At 38.4% G+C, this 20,533-nt stretch overlaps 2 protein-coding genes and 1 long non-coding RNA gene across 3 annotated transcripts; 1 reads left to right on the top strand and 2 right to left on the bottom strand.

Annotated features, from left to right (window-relative positions):
• Positions 1 to 1,086: 1,086 nt before the first annotated feature.
• Positions 1,087 to 3,505, top strand: LOC116162738. Its single transcript, XM_031476428.1, has 3 exons — positions 1,087 to 2,157; positions 2,222 to 3,294; positions 3,348 to 3,505. The coding sequence occupies exons 1-3, from the start codon at positions 1,169 to 1,171 to the stop codon at positions 3,380 to 3,382; spliced, it is 2,097 nt and encodes a 698-aa protein (XP_031332288.1). The 5' UTR covers positions 1,087 to 1,168; the 3' UTR covers positions 3,383 to 3,505.
• A 1,204-nt stretch (positions 3,506 to 4,709) lies between these two features.
• Positions 4,710 to 5,492, bottom strand: LOC116164258. Its single transcript, XM_031478402.1, has 2 exons — positions 5,390 to 5,492; positions 4,710 to 5,338 (listed from the first exon to the last, which is right to left on the bottom strand). The coding sequence occupies exons 1-2, from the start codon at positions 5,448 to 5,450 to the stop codon at positions 4,854 to 4,856; spliced, it is 546 nt and encodes a 181-aa protein (XP_031334262.1). The 5' UTR covers positions 5,451 to 5,492; the 3' UTR covers positions 4,710 to 4,853.
• Positions 5,493 to 12,635: 7,143 nt separating this feature from the next.
• Positions 12,636 to 12,947, bottom strand: LOC116162823. Its single transcript, XR_004143622.1, has 2 exons — positions 12,874 to 12,947; positions 12,636 to 12,817 (listed from the first exon to the last, which is right to left on the bottom strand). It is a non-coding gene; the product is annotated as an uncharacterized LOC116162823 (long non-coding RNA).
• Between the last annotated feature and the right edge of the window lie 7,586 nt (positions 12,948 to 20,533).

The following is a 20,533-nucleotide window of genomic DNA, read 5'->3' as shown; positions in this document are numbered from 1 at the left end:
TCACGCAATACACTTCAAGGTCGATGTATGAAAGGCATTTATGAAGGAGTGATTAGGGTTGCCTATCTACTAGGTAGAACCATTGAATAACGAAATAAGACGGCTCAAAGGTTAAATGCAGACTTATGATTTCATTCGCTTGCATTTTTACGCTGTGTTTTTGATTTCCGCTTTGTGGAAACGACTTGATTTTATTTATTCGTTCATTCGGTTAACGATTGTTAAATATGCCCACACGTGCGCGTAAAAAGAGCGAAGATCGCCGTGTTAACATGCGAAGAAGGAGAGGTAAGATTCTACAAATTGAGGTTACGATTATTTTGTATCTCTTATTGAAGATGCCACCACGACCACCAATGTGCATCACTTAGGTACCATGGATGTTACCTGTAGTGGTTGTGATGCTTTGCATTTTACAGCCGAACACGACACTACAAATTCAGTTGTGTTTAAAAATTGCTGCCACAAGGCCAAAGTCAAACTACACCCAATTTCGTCTTCAATATTTTTACAGGAACTTATACAAAAAGATGATCAAACTTCTAAAGAATATTTAAAAAATATTCGGAAATATAACGCAGCTCATCAGATGGTATCCATGCAAGCCGAATTAGAAGAAAATCCTGGACACGGTGTTTACTATTACAAAATCCATGGACAGGTTTATCATAGTATCGGCCCATTATTGACAAATGACTCCCACCCAGCACGCAATGCTTCTGTATACACATATGACGTCGACGAAGCAGTACAACAGAGAATGAGTAATACATACAATGCCGAATGCGATGCTAACCTAATGAAGCACATTTCGAATTACATTCACCAGGTCAATCCTTATGCTCAGCAATTCAAAACTATGCATAACTTATGGCTCGAAGAGCAATCTCTCGCAGAAAGTGAAAACCGCAATACCCGAGAAGTGTGTATGTATCTCCATGGCAGCTGCCCACCAGATGGCCATCCTGGCCGCTACAATGATGCTTCAGGAACTGAAAAAATTGCAACAATTTTCAAATCCTCTGATGGTGCTCCTCCCTTAAACAATAATCGCGACATTGTAATCTACCTGCTAACAGGAGGGATACGCCAGGTTCCCATTCTATCCAACATAATTGATCCACTGACATATCCTTTGTTATTCCCAAATGGAGACAAGGGTTGGGACATGAACATGGAGCATATTCAAGAAAATCGTACCGTATCACGATTTAAGGTTACTCTTCTGCAATATGTATCATATCGCCTTTCAGTGAGGCCCGGTTTTTCATTGCTGCATAGAAGCCAGAAGCTTTTCCTTCAATATATTGTGGATATTTACGTTCGGATTGAAAGTCAACGTCTCACATACATTCGAATGAATCAAAGCAAACTAAGGGCCGACCTCTACTGTAACGTGATGGACTTTATGATTCGTGAATCAAACGAACTTGGCGTAGTTCCGGGTAAAATGGTCATTCTTCCATCCTCCTTCATTGGTTCCCCCCGAAATATGCACGAACGTTACCTAGATGCCATGAGGATTATTCAAGTTTGCGGAAAGCCTTCCTTATTTATTACTTTTACAGCTAATCCCAATTGGGACGAAATAAAAACAACTATTCAACCCGAAAACAGGCCAGAGTATCGTCCTGATATTGTTGTGAGAGTATTCAAGTTAAAGCTGAACTCTTTAATTGAAGAAATTGTGAAAGGAAGGATTTTCGGTGGAGTTGCGGCGCTCGTTTATACAATTGAATTTCAAAAAAGAGGTCTTCCCCACGCTCATATATTGGTGACACTTCATCAAGATGATGCAATAAGAACACCTGAAGACATCGATCGTTTTATTTCGGCTGAAATCCCTGATCCAAGAAAAGAAGGCCATCTATACGCTTTAGTAACGTCTCATATGACTCATTCTTGCAATCCAATGTGCTTACAAGAAGGAAAATGCTCCAAAAAATATCCAAAAGACTTCAGTGAAAATACTCGCGAAGCGATCAACGGCTATCCGATATACCGCCGTAGAAACAATGGGAGGGAGATATGGAAATCCAATAACAATCTAATTGATAATCGTCGTATCGTGCCTCACAATCCATATCTTTTGCAACGATATAATGCGCATATCAATGTGGAAATTTGCTCTTCCGTTAAATCAATTAAATACATTTAGTAAGTATTAATGATACATTAAATATATAAGTAGGTATTTAATAACGTGTCTTTCATTTTTCAGCAAATACATTTACAAGGGGTATGACGCCGGAACGCTTCACTTTACCACCGACTCAACTTCTGTAGCGTTATCACACGACGAAATAAACACATTCATCACAGGACGATATGTTGGCGCCCATGAAGCTATATGGCGAATCAATGAATTTGAAATGCATTATCAATCACACACAATAATCAAACTCGAATGTCACCTTCAAAATCAACAAAGAATTATATTTAATGAAGATCAAATAGGCAATAAGTTGGTACAGGAAAACGTTCGCCAATCCAAACTACTTGCTTGGTTCCGTCTTAATCAAATAGACGAATTTGCACACCAGTACCTTTACACTGAAACACCATTGCATTACACTTGGTCAAATAATGGGCGTTGTTGGCAAAAACGCAAACAAAATTCACCAAAGGTTGTAAGCCGCCTATACGCTGTAAATCCAAAAAATTCTGAGCTTTTCCATTTACGAATGCTACTTCTACATGTACGTGGTGCGAAAAACTTCGAAGACCTACGAACATATGATGGCCACGTCTATTCAACTTATGTTGACGCTTGCCAAGCAAGAGGTATTTCGGCCAATGATATGATTTGGTATCAGGCTGTTGCGGAGGTTTGCGGTGCTAAAACACCCAAACAAATTCGTCAGTTTTTCGCAATCATTTGTTCACTGAATGTCCCTAATAATGTGGATTTGATATGGAATGATTTCAAATACCACATGTATGAAGATTACATCCAAACAATGAGCCTTGAGAACGCCGAAAATTGCGCACTTCTGGAAATTGAAGAAATTCTTTTGGAAAATAATACAACATGTGCTCTGATTGGTTTGCCAACACCTTCAACAATGGCACAAAGCGCAGACGCGGACAATAATAGTGACACTTTTTTGGATTTATATTCTCAAGCAAATGCCGAACAGAAGTTTGTGATTGATACAATAATCCAAGCCATAGACACCGGCAGCTCTCAACGTTTATATTTTCTTTCAGCAGCGGCCGGATGCGGAAAAACTTTTATACAACGTTCACTAATTGCCAAACTCGGTTCAAGTTGCATTGCTATGGCTTATACAGGTATTGCAGCGTCTTTGCTACCAGGTGGTCGAACAATACATTCTCAATTAAAGTTGCCTGTTCCCACAAGATCAGACTCCGTTCCTGAAGTTAGACGTAATTCTGCCATTGCACAAAGAATTAGATCTTCAAAACTGATTATATGCGATGAGGCGCCAATGATTAGCTCTGATGTTCTTACGGTAATTAATAGACTATTTAAAGATATAGTTAATGGCTCCGATAAGGAAAGACACTTCGGAAACAAGTTTATTTTACTTAGTGGTGACTTTCGCCAAACACTTTCCGTTGTTGCTCACGTCGGTCGTGCAGTTACGGTTGAATCATCAATTAAGTCCAATCCACTTTTTACTCATTTCCAAAAACTAGATCTTCAAACCAACATGAGAGCCAGTGAAGATGATGGTGCGTTCTCAAAATTTCTATTAGATATTGGAGATGGCAAATATCCAGCTCATCCAGAAATCGGAGAAGGTCTCATTCAGATTCCCGAAAAAATTATAGGTCAAGGTATTGAATCAATGCTTAACTTTACTTTCGGAAACATTATAGACACATTGTATCTGGAAGAAATCGTCGATAGAGCAATACTTACCCCAAAAAATAATAACGCAACAATCATTAATGAAAAAGTCCTTGACAAACTTTCAGGTGAGCCACAAATATATTTTAGTATAGATACGCAAGATCCCCAAGAACATGACCAACTACCACCGGAATTCCTTAACAGTGTGGAAATCAGTGGTCTTCCTCAGCATTGCTTAAAGTTGAAAAAAAATGCCATTGTAATTTTATTAAGAAATATGAACATCGCACAAGGACTTATTAATGGTACACGTCTCCGTGTATTGAATATGAATCCAAGTTCTATCGAGTGTGAAATTTTAACTGGAGCAAATCGTGGGGAACGAGTACTTATACCCAAAGTTAAACTGCAACCATCTGATACTGCATTGCCCTTTAAATTTGAACGTCTATAATTCCCACTACGATTGGCATTTTGTATGACAATAAATAAAAGTCAAGGACAAACTCTTAAAAAAGTGTCCCTGTACCTTCCCGATCCAGTATTTTCTCACGGTCAGCTTTATGTAGCTCTTTCCCGAGTTCGTAAATTTGACTGTATACGAATTTTCATTGAAGACTCGAAAACACAGGGGTCTTTCCCAAACTATTCGGGAAAATTCACGCGCAATGTTGTTTACCCCGAAGTTTTGTAATTCCGGTTTTCAATTATTAGGAGAGCCAATATTTATAACCTAACATTTTGTTAACGCAATCCCTGTTTCAAATCTGATACATGTACAATGCGATCAAAAATGAGTTGCTGTCAAGTCACCTTTGGAATTTTTGTTTACATGGGAAATGTACTTAAATTGAACTTCCAAAGGCGACTAGAGAGCAACTCATTTTTGATCGCCCGTTATGCGTATTTGGCATTTTTTGCTGTAAGTTTTATTTTTAAGTTAGATATAATTGATTATTACCTAAACTAAAAATATGTTTTTCTTATAACAAGTTAAGGTAAAAATATACTGAATAAAACACAAAAATATTTTTTAATTGTTTTCTTCTTTTTTATCCTTTACATCGGCGTCCTTTTCTATATCACACACCTCCTCTAAATGTGTTTCTTTCTTATCGTTGCCGTTGTTTACGTCGTTGGCGAGATCTTCATCACGCAGCTGACTGAATAAAATGTCGCCCTCACCATCAGTTGCAAACGATTTATTTACATCAGCCTGCTCTAATGACTCATCTAAATGCGATGTTGATAAAGATGTAATTGTTTCAGCTTTTACCATATTGCGAGTTTCTCTTCTTCTTTCTAAAGCCTGATTTTTTTTTACGCGAATCATGTCGCGGTTTTCAATTGCCCGTTTGCTTCTAATTATTTTACTACGTTCTACGGTATGGCCACATATTTCACAATATCTATTTGACTCGCAAATGTACGACACGCACACTGAACAACGTAAAACATTGCTTGATTTCAATTCAAATGAGAGAATGTGCGGCATTTGGTTACATTTTTCACATTTCTCTGAAATACAACAGTTTTACTTAGGTACAATAAAATATAGTGGCTACTTACCTATTGAAAAATCGAAGTTAAGTCGTTTTCTTGCACCACATACACTACAGAAACGATCCATATTACCTGTGTTGTTTTCTGTGGTATGTTATCACGGCGAGTGTGTACCTGTACCCCGTGCGTGTCGCGCAGGTCGGTATATCGTGTGCTCGGCAGCGGTCGGTTATGTAAATTACATACCAATGGCTTACGCAATCGCGCTATTTCAAACAATTTAAATTCGAAACAGTGCGCAGCGCGTCCTGCTGCTAGGCAAATTTACACTCGCCGTGAGAACTGTACTATCAAAGACTAGAGGATAGGATAGTCTTTGATAGTATGTTCTTTAACTAAGCAGTGACAATGACAATATAGTTCAGTCAATAGAGGGATTGTAGAGGACGGCAATAGCAAAAGTCCCCGTTTCTAGCCCAGCCGCTGCAGGTGGGAAAGAGGGCCACATTTTTTCGTTTTTCGCTTAACCTTATACCATCCATTCTACCTAAAAACCATTCTTATCAAAATGGTTGTGTAACGGAATTAGGCAGTTAAAGACAATTAAATTTCCTACAAAAAATGGATATATTCATTTTCTTCCTACATGTCATGGTTTCCAAAATAAGTATTACCGGAATGCAGTAGTGAAATTTATACAATAAATGTATATTTTTAAGTCTCAGTTGCTGCATTTATAAAAAGTCTGATTGTTTCGCATTAGGGAGTTTACCTATCGACCGCGCTGACGAATTCATTAAATGTATTTTGGATTTATAAGTAGTTGAAATATTGCAATTGTTAATATCGTAAGCTACCTTACATAAAAGGAGTGGAGCGTAGCCCACGGGTTTACTGGTTTGTTTTTAATTTTCGGGCGATAAACTCGAGGCCCCTTGCAATTAGACATCGTTCATTGGTAGAATAACATAACTAATTCGTCTTATTAATTATTATGATTTTTTCTCTAGCGAAAGAGTGGGTATAGAGATCGACATTTCACTTGAAACATGGATATTTGTAAATGTATAGTGGGCTTGGTTGGTAGAGCAGCCTTGGCTGTAACCCCGCCCACTCAAAAATAAAGGCAAAATACATAAATAAATAAAATGTTGAAATCATTGTTACAGCGTCGGTTACAGCTATACGTTAAGGTTAAGCTACCAAGACCGTTACAAATAACTTTAGCAAGATGCATTTCTGAGTTTCTCAAATAAATCGCCTTTCAATATCAGTAATTTCACTTAGGTGCTTAGGTAGGTACATACACTTTTTAAAAATCTAAGATGGTGCGTTACTCTTCGGAGCCCTAACGTAATTTAGGGAATTCTTACCGTTAAATTTACGAACCATTACACGCGTTGCGGTATCTAAATTATTACGCTGAAATATTTATAACAAAAACCGACTTCCCGTGACAGCACATAAACATGCACTTAATTACCTAATGCCTCTTAAATCCAGATTATGCACAATCTAAATATTCATTAAACCGTGTTTACTTTATGTGAATGTGACGATTAATTATCTTTTACTAAGCACGTTATTTTTCTTTCAAAAATCACAAGTCAGAAGTCGATCAAGTGACATTTAAATATCCTACACTGAATTTTTGAATGGTGAACAGAAGTAGCGGTTGCGCGTGCGTAAAGATAGATCCATCCATTGTAAACATTACAGAGTCGAGTTAACAGACAGACAACAGACTCACCAGGATTTCCGATAAAATCCTCTTTATCCAGAACCGTGTGAAACTGCTGGAATCCGTATGCCGGTAGCCAGTGGTTGCTTCCAGACAAATCCATTGGCTGACCAGGCCAATCGTTAAATGCGATTTCGTCCATAGTAAGAAGTCATTCACACGGTCATGCAACGGTATACCCGTTGTTATAGCTTTCACACGCAGCAAAACTACACATTTTACTAATACATTCCAAAAATTCCTAACATATTTTTTATTACGTTTAAAAGACACGTTTCATTTGATTAGCGAGACACCTCAACCTTTATCTAGAAATAAATCGAAGTAGGTTTTAGATATAGGTTCGTCGGCGTTTATTTTTTAAGATTATTATTAATCAATCCATTCGGTAAAAGTCTGGCACACAGTATTATCATTAATAGTAATAAATAAAATAAATAAGGCACTTGTTATCGATGCTACGCGGAAATAACAAATTTAAATTCGTCGTTCGCGGTCGGTCGTTTATATGATTGGTACGTTGAAAAGGTTGCACTTTATTCAATAAAAATCGATCAGTTTACACTTAGTTTAAATATACACACACATAACCGAACTATAACAGTCAACACAATACCGCTTGAGTAACTTCTATAAAAGAAAAAAAATAATGACGGGAAAGCAACATTCGTGGGAAGCTCACGTGAACGAGTTGCACCAATGACGATCAAAACTGAACAGCATTTAACTTGCTTGTGTTCAGGGAATCTGAATTTATTAGAAGTAGGTTTACGTTCAGAGGAAGCCATGTTTGCAAAGGTGGACTTTAACAGGTAGTTACAGGATGTTCTTTATGATTGTATTGTACTCTAATTATAATATAATACTTCGTGTTCGTATTATCTCCTTTTGGCTTTTAGCTAACGTTGTGAGTTTCGATCGGTGGTTACCACACCAATATGAGAAAGTGATTTCGTGCCCGTTTATTGTTTTAAAAATTTGGCAAGTTAATGTGATTTCCGCGAGCATCCGAATTTAATTTTTGAGAATGACATGTTTGGTTAAATAATATCACAGGCGTAAATACTAAATACAGAGTGGCCCAACGAGAAGTATAAAGAGGGCTTTTATGGTATTAAATTTAGAAACTTCAAAAAATCCTCGAACACGTCAATTTTGTATTCGAGGGGGACAACTTTTGGAATACAAATCACGAACCCAAGTCTTCACCCCTCTACGTAGGGAGCTTAACCCCTAAAATTTTAAATGGAATCCTATGGCAAATGGCACATTATTTGAAAGCCAATTTAATCGTGATTACTAATCTGCTTTGCTTTTTAAATTCTATTGATTCGTTTCGGAGATATTCGCATTTGAAATGGTTTTTTTCCCTGATTTAAGTCCTTTCGATTACTTCTTGTGAGGATATTTAAAGAATAAAGTTTATGCTACTCCGCCCGGAACATTACAAGGGTTGCGAGCACGTATAACCATAGTGTAAGAATAGAATACACTATGGTATAACTCAACAATTTCGAGCGATTACCCCTGAAATCTTGCAACATGTACGGCAGCGTTTTGAAGAAATCTTTATTATTGCATGGAAGCAGGCGGAAGGCAATTCGAGCATTTATTGAAATAAATGTTGTCTGTTTAAAGTTATTTGTTTTTTTTTGCACAATTTAAACCTTTTTTAATACAAGGTGACTTAGATCGTATTTGTTTTGGTTTTTTAGAAAAAACCATTTCAAATGCGAATATCTCCGAAACGAATCAATAGAATTTAAAAAGCAAAGCAGATTAGTAATCACGATTGGCTTTCAAATAATGTGCCATTTGGCATAGGATTCCATTTAAAATTTTAGGGGTTAAGCTCCCTACGTAGAGGGGTGAAGACTTGGGTTCGTGATTTGTATTCCAAAAGTTGTCCCCCTCGAATACAAAATTGACGTGTTCGAGAATTTTTCGAAATTTCTAAATTTAATACTCTAAAAGCCCTCTGTATACTTCTCGTTGGGCCACTCTGTATACTCCATTCCAGATAGCTCATGACATGGGTCAATCGGGAAACGTAAATTTTACTCTTGTAGGTATGTACTTAGAATATAATAATATATTAGAATTACCTACATCGCTAGCGCAACTTAAATTCATCTAAATTGTGTGCTTTTATGAGACGCGCCATGATTTCATGAAAGTAAAGAAAGCATTTATACAGGTCCGTAGCTAGGGGATGACCCGGCGGAGCGCAGAACGTAGTCTTGCCGTTGCCAAGTTGCCACCACTGGAAATTGTGGTTAATAATGGTTGCTTTACAAAATACAAAACAGAAATCTACCTAACTCAACACAGTACATTCAAATGAGACTATGTAAACATCAAACAAGGAAACAAAAATATTTAATGTAGGTACAACAAACATTACCTATAACTGTCACAAACCACGTATTGCTTCGGAATTGTCTCTTCCAAAACTGTTTTTTGAAGTAAATTTGCCGGAAAATCTAAGTAGGAAACACCGGGCCGGACACAATTTGCCAAACGTACGGCGCTCTCTACGTGCTGGGAAATTAAGGCAACGCTGGTCCGCTGAGCGACATATTTACAATAAGGGCGGGATAGTTCAACCTGGTTGCACTCTTGAAAACCTCCAATTCCGACATGGTCTTGCGCCGTGGAACCGCCGATTACCATAGAGAGGCTAGCAGTTAAATTGCGCATTTGCCATTCCGGCCGGGGCCGTGCAGTGTAGGGCCGGTATTATATAAGTTCAGTTCAAGCGAAGAGATTGAACGTCAAACCAGGGTCCGTTAACTTAGCCCCCCCACTGAGGGATTTGATAGTCGTATTATGTTAAAATGAATGCGCTCGTTATGCGCTCATGTGCGCCATCGATAATAACTCTTGCGCCATTATCGTTTTTTAGAAATTCGAAAAAACATTGGGGGGGGGGGCAAGTGAACGTAGCCCCCCCCCCCCCCCGTACGTATTTTGTCGCTTGTAACTAGCTCACCTGATACATTTGGTTGTGCGCTCAATTGCTCCACTTGAATTAAAGCTAGCGCCATTACGGTTAAAAATTTTTTTATTTGTTACTCAGTTGTAAACGTTGATTAACAAGACAAAACGCAAACGGGTAAACGTGATGTTTAAACGCTACTGACTTGTAAAACTGACAGCTGACCTGTAAAAATTTTACAAGTTAGTAATCTATCGTAGTAATTTCATTGGCCAGAATTAATGCGAAGTCTCTGTTACATGGATAACATGATATTTTAGACATTTCTTCGAGATTAATTTCAGAACTAATTATGTATTTACGTTTACTATTGTTTACAAATGAGTAACAAATAAAATATTGTACATTATACGCCAGGTAATAGTTTTTACTAGCTCTAGGAGATGACAGGCTCGCCTGACGGCTCACCAGTCAACTTCTCCTATCGCCAGTAAAAACTCACTTACCTGGCTAATAATGTAAAATACTATAAAAAGCGGGGAGGGCTAACTTAACGTTTTCAAAAGGTTAGGTTTTTTAACATGTATTTTCTACTACATCGTACCTTTCATCATGCGCTAAAATGAGCCGTTCACTTGGCCCCCCCAAATGTTTTTTCGGATTTCTAAAAAACGGTAATGGCGCAAGAGTTATTATCGGTGGCGCATATGAGCGCATAACGAGCGCATTCATTTCAAAATAATACGACTATCAAATCTCTCAGTGGGGGGGGGGGGGGCAAGTTAACGGACCCGTTAAACCAAGATTGAGAGCGGTTACGTATTATAAACACCTTGGGATGAGCGTTTGGTTAATCTCCGTTTGAGTTTACGATCCCTAGTATGGCAACACTGCGGACGAACCGAGGACCAAACAGAACGCAGAAACTTCCGCGGCCGATGCGTCAGCTGACAGCTGATGATAATTAAGTTCTTCGCACCCATCGCGCCCGCGCCGCTCGTTCTTTTCGCTTCTGTGCCATTTGCCCTAGCATGTGCCCCTGCCACTGTCACTGTGTCGATCTGTTCATCTCCTTCCTAAATCGTTTTACATATAGTCCAGTCAACCTGTGTTTTTAGTGGGAAAAAAATAGTATAAAGCTAATTTTTTCCCCCATCGACTACTACCATTTAGACAAGTGTTTAGCCAAAAGTCCCCGCCCCTACCCCCCTTGCTTCACCCCCTGTGCTCCCGTGAACATGAAAAGTGTAGGGGTTTCGTAAATCGCGTCTCTCTCGATTACTAAACAACATATCGGATTGCAATTTGTTTTATTCTCTTTGCTATAACATTGTCTACAAATAAGTTTCAGTTGACTTTCGTCGTAACTTTTACCGTTTGTTGGTAATGACTATGAAAAGGTAAAAAGTAGTATATTTTTCGGCACGTAATTTTACTTTTTGTCGCAGAAATTTTCACGCCGACATTTTATCAAAAAATGTTGCCTACAAAAGTTCTAGCTCCCATTATTACCTTTAAAATGATATGACATAGTACGTACTTTGTTGAAGAGCCTGCGAGATTCAGCCGGTGCAATGCAGAATGCGTACCCAGTCGTGGCGGGTTCCGTCGAGGTGGGCCCTGCGGCGCGGCGTTGCAATGCTAATATTGTTGTATAGTGAGTGTTTTTTTTTAACTTTAAGGTACACTATTGCATTTTCTCTAAACAAAACCTAAATTCCACCCTTTTTAGATTTGTGTCAAATATTAATAAGTCCTTGTATACAGCTAAAAATCGTATTTTAAATAGTTTTCTATTACCCAAAATCGTCCTGAAACCTTCATTTCCATGCTTACTTTCTGTCAGGAAATTTTAGTTTCCATGACAGGCATACGTTTTCTGCCGTTTGTCACTTTACTGGCCGCACCTGTCACTTTACCGGCCGCACCGTCACTTTACCAATTACCGGCCGCATTTGTGACATTTCCAAATGTCTATTAAGACTCCCGTTATCACTGAGATTGACATTAATCAAAAGTTCTATATTATAAAAATTGAAATTTGATATTAAAATACGATTTCGGGTAAAATTTCATACAAACCTCGTCAGTAAATTAGTATATTACGCACCGAGTGCGAAAGTAGGTTATTTTTCGAAGAATTTTAATCACCCGAGGCGCGCAGCGCCGAGGGTGATTATATTCTAAGAAAAATAACCTTTCGTCGAGGTTCGTATACGATTTTATTCACGATCATCATTATAATCATTCCATTATCAAAAATAAAATAATTCACTAAATTTATACGTAGTATATTCATCTTATGCGCCATCTGCAATATTATTGCCCTACATAAAATGTTGTCGGTAATACAGATTTGGAAATTTACCTAATTAATATTCATATTAATTTAACATGCATGTTAAAAAATGGCCCATACTAAACAATTTCAATGTACATCCCCTCAAATAAGGGAAATTGAGTGTAGTAAAAAATTTACTCCCCGAATGAATTTTTGAAGAGAATGAACAATGGTGGGCAGGAAAGGGTATAGGTAAAACTTCATGTTTTACTTGCTTATTTTAATGAGGTAAAGGTAAAGAAATCATCCACATTATGAACGACCAAATAATGTTGTGATCCACATTCAAACCTAATGCCTAATGACCATGTCAGTTTTATTATTCTAAAATGTACCCACAGCGATCTTTTATGATTACAGATTTAGACTGGGTTACAATATTAGTATTATAATCTATGTAGATGTCAATAACGAAAGATTTATTCTCCAGATCCAATCAGGTAGTCACTAAACACCTGTTCCAATACGATAGCCCTAAAAAATAGCATTATCTATTTCTAAAATGTGACAAATTACCTACATTTAATTACCGGACATTGTTTTTGGCATCTCATCGGTACAATATTAGCAAGTGCTGGTGGAGTTCTTCAACTTAAAACAGTTCGTTGGCTGTAGATCGGCTGCAGTAGCAGAAGGTTTCGTCGCCCATTCAGTGGCTCATTCGCTTTACGGGCATGCGAAAATAACAAAGTATGGCAGTATCCTCTTCAGGTAGTGCTACGACGTCTCCGATATGCAACATTATGATGCCATAAATTGCCATCCCTTGCTCTTCTCATGGGTCGCAAGCGCAACTGCGCAACCCAATGTTTCCATGTCTTATGGACAAGAATTGAACTTTTCCACCCAGAAATTTAAACAGTAATGGGCTCTCTAAAGTAACAATCAATTTCATTAAACTCAAGTTCGAGTGTTATACACTTACCGATCCTTCAATAATTAACGGTTTCTTTTTGCTTTTGTTTTTACTTAACCATTTAGCACCGCCCTCGTTTAGTTTTAGCTTACGTGAAACAAACCATCATCTCCGTAATCTGGCTAAAGTTAATCACAACTCCTACTTGTGTTTACTTCGGTCCGCATTTACTTATTTCACTTTTTCGCGTTTGGTCGTTCATTTGCAATTTACAAAAAAAAAGCACAGAGCTTAAAATAATCCATATTACTCATTATAAGAATAAGAATTGTTTTTAAAATGCGGTTTTGAACAATTTGCATCTAAATCAGCTGTCATCTGTGTCAGACAGTTACGATGAGAGCGCCATCCATTAGGATATTAGCAACTAAATCGAGGTAGGTAATGAATATTACTAACCTCGAATCGAACATTACTAACCTCGAGAATCTACTTTCCTCCCTCCTGGAAAAATAAGTGTTGTAAAACACAACTTCCTTATCCTTCAAAATGACAATTATGAGACTGATTACAATATGATCGTGAATAAATGACATTACCTGACACGGAAATTAAAGTACTCGACAGTAATGTATCATTTTCCTGACTTTTATGTAAATAACTATTGTTTAAAAATGCATGTAATATTTTTTTAATGTTATTTTAGAACAAACTAATTGCGGTATCTTAATTTGAAGTAAAAAATATTTTCAGATTATTCACATTAAAAAATAAATTGATGTTGATCATTTCCGATTTCCTAAACTTCCAGGACAAGTTCTTCATTTTCCTTGACTTCAACCAAAGTTACATTACTGCATGATCCGCCACAGCTCCCACACATTTCTGTGCAACAAGTGATGCTTTAAAGCAGCTGCCATTACTTTTGCAAGCCTTTTTGCAGTTGCAGGATCCAGTTTTGAATCTGATAGTATGCTCGATAGACGATAAGCGTGTTGTTCAGCAGCACCAGATGTTGGAGGGAGGGATGCGACGTTAAATTTGGATTTTAATGACATTTTTGCAACAGCTTTAAGTTACATTGACTATCAGTTGTATTCTTAGGGCTACCACAGTGCCAAAATGTACAACTATTCTTTCACAAGCCCTCTGGCATACCATCAACCTATGACATCAGCAAGACCCGTGAAGAGATTGGTGATATGAAGGATAGGATATTATTTTTTTTATGTTATCACAGAATGTGATACCAGGTCTTCTTTATTCGGCAAAGGCAACATCAACGAGAACAAATCGGAAATGGTCAACATCAATTTATTTTTTAATAAAAAAAAATTAAGATACCGCAATTATTTTCTTCTAAATCAACATAAACGAAATATTACATGCATTTTCAAACAAAAAACTATTTAAAATACGTTTTTTAGCTGTACTTATACAAGGACTTATTAATATTTGACACAAATTTAAAAAGGGTGGAATTTAGGTTTCACTGAGACTCGTTTGGTTTTGTTTAGAGAAAATGCAATAGTGTACCTTAAAGTTAAAAAAAAAACACTCACTATACAACAATATTAGCATCGCAACGTCGCGCCGCCGGGCCCACCTCGACGAAGCCCGCCACGACTGGGGGTACGCATTCTGCATTACACCGGCTGAATCTCGCAGGCTCTTCAACAAAGTACGTACTATGTCATATCATTTTAAAGGTAATAATGGGAGCTACAACTTTTGTAGGCAACATTTTTTGATAAAATGTCGGCGTGAAAATTTCTGCGACAAAAAGTAAAATTACGTGCCGAAAAATATACTACTTTTTACCTTTTCATAGTCATTACCAACAAACGGTAAAAGTTACGACGAAAGTCAACTGAACTTATTTGTAGACAATGTTATAGCAAAGAGAATAAAACAAATTGCAATCCGATATGTTGTTTAGTAATCGAGAGAGACGCGATTTACGAAACCCCTACACTTTTCATGTTCAGGGGAGCACAGGGGGTGAAGCAAGGGGGGTAGGGGCAGGGACTTTTGGCTAAACACTTGTCTAAATGGTAGTAGTCGATGGGGAAAAAATTAGCTTTATACTATTTTTTTCCTTCAACGGGTGTTTTACGACACAGGTTGACTGGACTAATAGCGCTGTTTTGCCTGCCGCTGTGCCAATTGATAGACAAGGGAAAAGAAGCGAGTCGTTTTTACGAACGCGGACGCCCATCAGCAAGGGGACTGCGTAGTCATATTTTCATTAATTGAAACTAAACGCACGGACGCGGACGCCTCTACTACCAAGAACAAGATAAAGCATCAAGCATCACCTATCTGTTTGTTTGGGGGACAATATTAGTGCTCCAATCCTGTTTTATAGGGATCTAACAGTATCCTTGAACAACCGAAATCTCTGCTGAAATTCATCTTCATCCTACTTGCCGAAAAGAGCATCAATCGTCGCTTACTGCCGACAGTAACCGACCTCTTGTACGTCCAATTTCAATTATTTCCATTTCGTTATAAATAGAAACAATGACACAAAACAAAATAAACTGGTTACGATAATTCTAAATCTTTACACGTTCGCGCGCCTAATCTCCGTTTGGGCGCCAAAACCCGAGAAAAGTGGCGGGTTGATTACAATCGGAGATTTGAGTTCTGGTTACGACTAAAGCGGCGTTAATAATACGCGCAATCGCACTCAAACTACGATTGAACGCCAATCTTCGTTCAAGCGGGCTTTATAATACCGGCCCTAAGAGGCCGGGCCCATCTGACTCTGAGCACTCGTTCGGACCAGACCACCTGCATCGGCTTTAATCGCACACGCGATTTCAACCGACGAACCGTCTTCGGATCGGTTCACCTTCCGACCGCGACAGGCAGTGAAGCGCTCGAGAGAGAGAAGAAACGCCCACGACCACACCTAAGAGGCACGAAGTAACGGAAAGGTGCTCTTTTTCAGAGCAGGATGTCCCCTGGTGGGACAACCAACCCCAAACCCATTACCGCCGCGGTCACAGCGGTGGAAGAAGCCACCGTCGCGGGCGTCCAGCGCACCGCTCCCCCCCCCCCCTCATCAGCTCCGACGCTGCCTCCGGCACCGTCATCCGTCTGGCAACCACAATCACAATCACCCCCGACGAGATCGTCGAAGAGCTCACCGATCGCGGATTCAGTACAACTTACGTAACCAATATTCAGGGCAAAGGTAGGGAGCACAGTAACACCTTCCTCGTCACTCTGAAAAACCTGCCGGGCGCGTCCAAGGTGTATGAAATCACGGAGATGCTGTACTGCTGCCGCCTGAAAGTTGAAGCTTTCCGCACCAGCCGCCAAGTTCCGCAGTGTTTCGCCTGCCAAAGGTTCGGCCACTCGAGTGTCAACTGCGGTTACACCCCACGATGCGTCCGCTGCGCCAAAAACCACCTGGCGTAAGTGTCAATATCCCAAATCTGTTTTTGGAAAAAATATTATGGTACTTTAATCAGATATACGACAGTGGAGCTGTACCGGATCAATTTAAAGATGCAATAATATTTCAAATTCATAAAAAAGGAGCTACAAGTGAAGCAGCAAATTATAGAGGCATTTCCTTTTCCAATGTATTAGGAAAATTATTTAGCGGAATGCTCTTGGATAAAATTATACGATGGATGGACTACAACGCAATACTAAATGAGTTTCAAGCTGGATTTCGAAAAGAATATTCGACGGTAGACAATATCAGTACATTAGTCAATTTAGTCAAACTAATATTAACCAAAGAGCGGCAACAGGTATTTGCCTTCTTTGTAGATTTTAAAGCTGCGTTTCACAGAATTGATAGGCATGCGTTATGCTACAAACTTCTTGAAATGGGATCAGTGGCGGCGCGTAGTGGTGTGTCTTGGGGGTGCACAATTTAAAAAAGGGGGAAAATGGAGCCACGGATAAAACGCCGGAGGCGAAAATTTTTTGAGTGTCACCGCAACACGAAGTTTTTTGGGCCTATTAAATGGCATAAAAAAAGCTTATGGATGAGACCTCGAAATACTCCAGGGTTTATTGAATTTTCTCATTGTGTCAATGGTTGCGGAGAGCAAGTTCCAAAGCACCACAAAATTTTATACGGTCTATAATTTTGGACAAAACATACCTGTTCTTTTTTACTTCCTCATTACGTTTTTCGATACTCAAACGGTATGCACTATTTAACTGTTGCCGTATATCTTGCTTACCTAATAAATTAAAACTCAATTTAGCAGATATATGATGTGCCTTTGAAGAAAACAAACACGGAAAACAATAGAGGCGTTGAATAGACTATTGTTAATGGTACAACCGCATAACCAGTCAGTTTTTTCAAACATGTCTATCTTAAACGATCGTTTATAATCCCGACTTCCTTTATTGATTTTCGATATTTCCAAACTCGGTTTTGGGCGACCCGCATTTTTTATTTTAATTTGATTTTCTAATTTTAGTAAATTAAATTTAATAATTGTTTTTAAATAATGAAAAGTAACGTCGCAACGAAACGATCAACAAGCCCTACTTCGTAGTCCGGTGAATACTGGTTCACAATGAGAGTGTGCTCTTGCTATACTTTACAACTTGGACCTTCGCGGGGCGCACGGGGAAAGGCGACGTAGCGTTTGAACGAATCAGAGATCGTAGCTAATCGTGCACTGCACGGGAAGGCGGAATGGGAATAATTCTTAAGGCTGGGATTGCCTGAAAAGAGAAGTACCCATAGTAAAGGACAAAGTTTTTTTCGTTAGACTGTGCTGGTACCTAATAATGAATAGCGTAACTACAGCAGTTTTCTATATTGATTGATTGATTGATTTATTGTGCTGAGAGACCGTACAGTCTTTACACTTGTCAGGGTTTGGATATAAATTTAACATAAATAATATAAGACACTATACACCTACATATAAGAGACAAACAAGACACAATTGCAGAATTAAAATGACACGATTATAGAAAAAAGAAAATGTAAAATTAAGAGATCAGGTGACTAGACTCAACGAATTCTTCAAGCGAATAAAACACATGTGTCACTAAAAATGATTTTAACCTGTGTCTGAAGTTGTTATACGGTAATTGTCTGACATTTTGGGGCACAGTATTGAACAAGCACTTTGATTTATAAAGTACACCGTTTTGAGTTACAGCAAGGCGAGAAAATGGACGTCTAACGAGATCTTTTCGTCTAGTGTGGTGTTGGTGGACGTTAAATTGTCTTATAAGTTCTCCTTCGTTCTTCTTTGCATAACATAAAGCTTCAAGTATGTAAACACTAGGAAGGGTTAGTATTTTATGTTCTTTAAAAACATTGCGGCAATCTTCTCGGTACCTCAGACTTCCCACAAATATTTAAATCATTATACTCTCTTTAAGTGGGCCCCAAACAACACAGAGGGTGCTTAAAAAAATGCAATTTGATTTGCATAACCACACGACAAGAAGATACAAAACACAAACGCAAGGTCGTTCACGGCTCCTTACAGACTGCTAGGTTAACAAAATTATAATTAGCTCTCTACCGCACATAACTTGAGGAGAATAATGAACCGCTTGTAACGTAACGTATGAAGTAAAAATCGCGTAATTATTGGCATGGGGCACTTTCAAAATTAAGGTCGTAAAATTGGTTCACAAGTGGCGACAGGGGCTTTTTGTTTGGAAGGGCCCTCAGTAAAACTCTTGATTCCATCACTTAACGGTAAAACGCCGACATTTCTAAGAAAACACCTTTGGAAATTCAATTCTTTTTCATAATTACCATTGAATAAAGAGGTTTTTATTCAATGTCATTACGAAGTGTGTTTGTTATACTTATAACGATCCTAGTGCCTATTCAAATAACAGGTAACGAAGACTTTGTAACTAACGAAATGTTATTACAGTAGAGACGCGTTTTGACTTTTAGGACTTGGAAAAAGTGCAACCATATTTTCGTTTTTTTTTGTATTTTTCTCTGAAACGGTATAGTCCGGGCGAGAATTTCGGTAAAGCGCATTATAAAGGCTGATTCTCACTATACATAACGTTTCCTTACCATATCCTTTCCATAACCATTCCGTAAATTATTATACCTACGAAATTGACGTTTAAGTGATATGTGCGTAAGACATTCAGTCGCGCGCTAATACACATTCGCCTTTATTAAAGGTCAATTTCGTAGCCTATAATAATTTACGGAATGGTAATGGAAAGGATATGGTATGAAAACGTTATGTATAGTGAGAATCAGCCTTTATAATGCGCTTTACCGAAATTCTAGGTTCTAACGGCAAATCTTGAGACATTTTGGTGACACGTGTTTTTAGGGTAATTGGACCCTGCTGAATCCGATTTTTCCTGCCACCACCTCGAATTTTGACTGCTAAGGCCTCAAATCAAGATGGCGGCCAAAATGGCGACTAAAACTCACTTTAACATTTTTTTCTTGTTGAAAACAAAAATATTATGATGATTTTTATGCAGCATATACGTTTTGCAACTTAGTACTAGTTTATGAAAAATTTTGAAGTCAAAAAAATTTAAGATGGCGGCTGAAATAGAGCTCCAAATACCGCGTTTTGTAGTATCTTGATTTTTTCTACCTTAAGTGAGCAAAAGAATTAGTGATCAAGTGAACTTACCTTAAGTGAAGTTCGATCATAATTATATGAAGTGTCCAATCCGAAGATATCACTTAGATTATACACCATGTAGTTGTTTAGAGATCAGGAATAATTCTGCCCAAGCAAGCTGAGGCAACTCTGTTGTCTCATAAAGTAACCTTTAATAACCGAATATCCTAACTAAACAGTGTAAACTGGTCGTGTACACAACCGAAACTATTAAACGAAATAATAACCGAAAGGAAATATGATAGCTTTCTTGTACTAGCTAATCGGCGCCATATGATAGGGTATCCCTGTGATCCACAGCGCGGCGTTAGATGCCCTCATCCAGTTGACTTGATTGGATCACGACTTTGGCAAAAGCAGTCGGGTCCAAGATAGGCCGATTATAAAACGTTGTGAAGGTAGAGGCCCGAGTCCAACCCGCAGTTTGAAGAATGTTTGACAGAGAAAGCCCATGCCTATAAGCCGCAGAAGTGGATGCATGACGGAACGAATGCGGCTTGAAAACCTTTGTATCCAATCCAGCCGTAAGCAATGTGTTCTTAATCCAGCGACTGATGGATTGTTTGGTAGCGGTTTTATGAGGCTTTTTAAAAGTAATAAACAGGTAGTCCTGATTCGGAGTCCGGAGGGGTTTTGTGGCCTCTATGTAGTCAATCAAAGTAGTAGCTACACAGAGTAAGGGATTTTCAGCAAATCTTGGTATTTGCAGGCAAGGCT

The sequence above is a fragment of the Photinus pyralis genome, unplaced genomic scaffold (assembly GCF_008802855.1).
Source record: "Photinus pyralis isolate 1611_PpyrPB1 unplaced genomic scaffold, Ppyr1.3 Ppyr1.4_LG2, whole genome shotgun sequence".
NCBI classification, from domain to species: domain Eukaryota; kingdom Metazoa; phylum Arthropoda; class Insecta; order Coleoptera; family Lampyridae; genus Photinus; species Photinus pyralis.
Note: the sequence above shows the minus strand (reverse complement) of the source record. Positions and strands in the feature narration are given on the sequence as shown.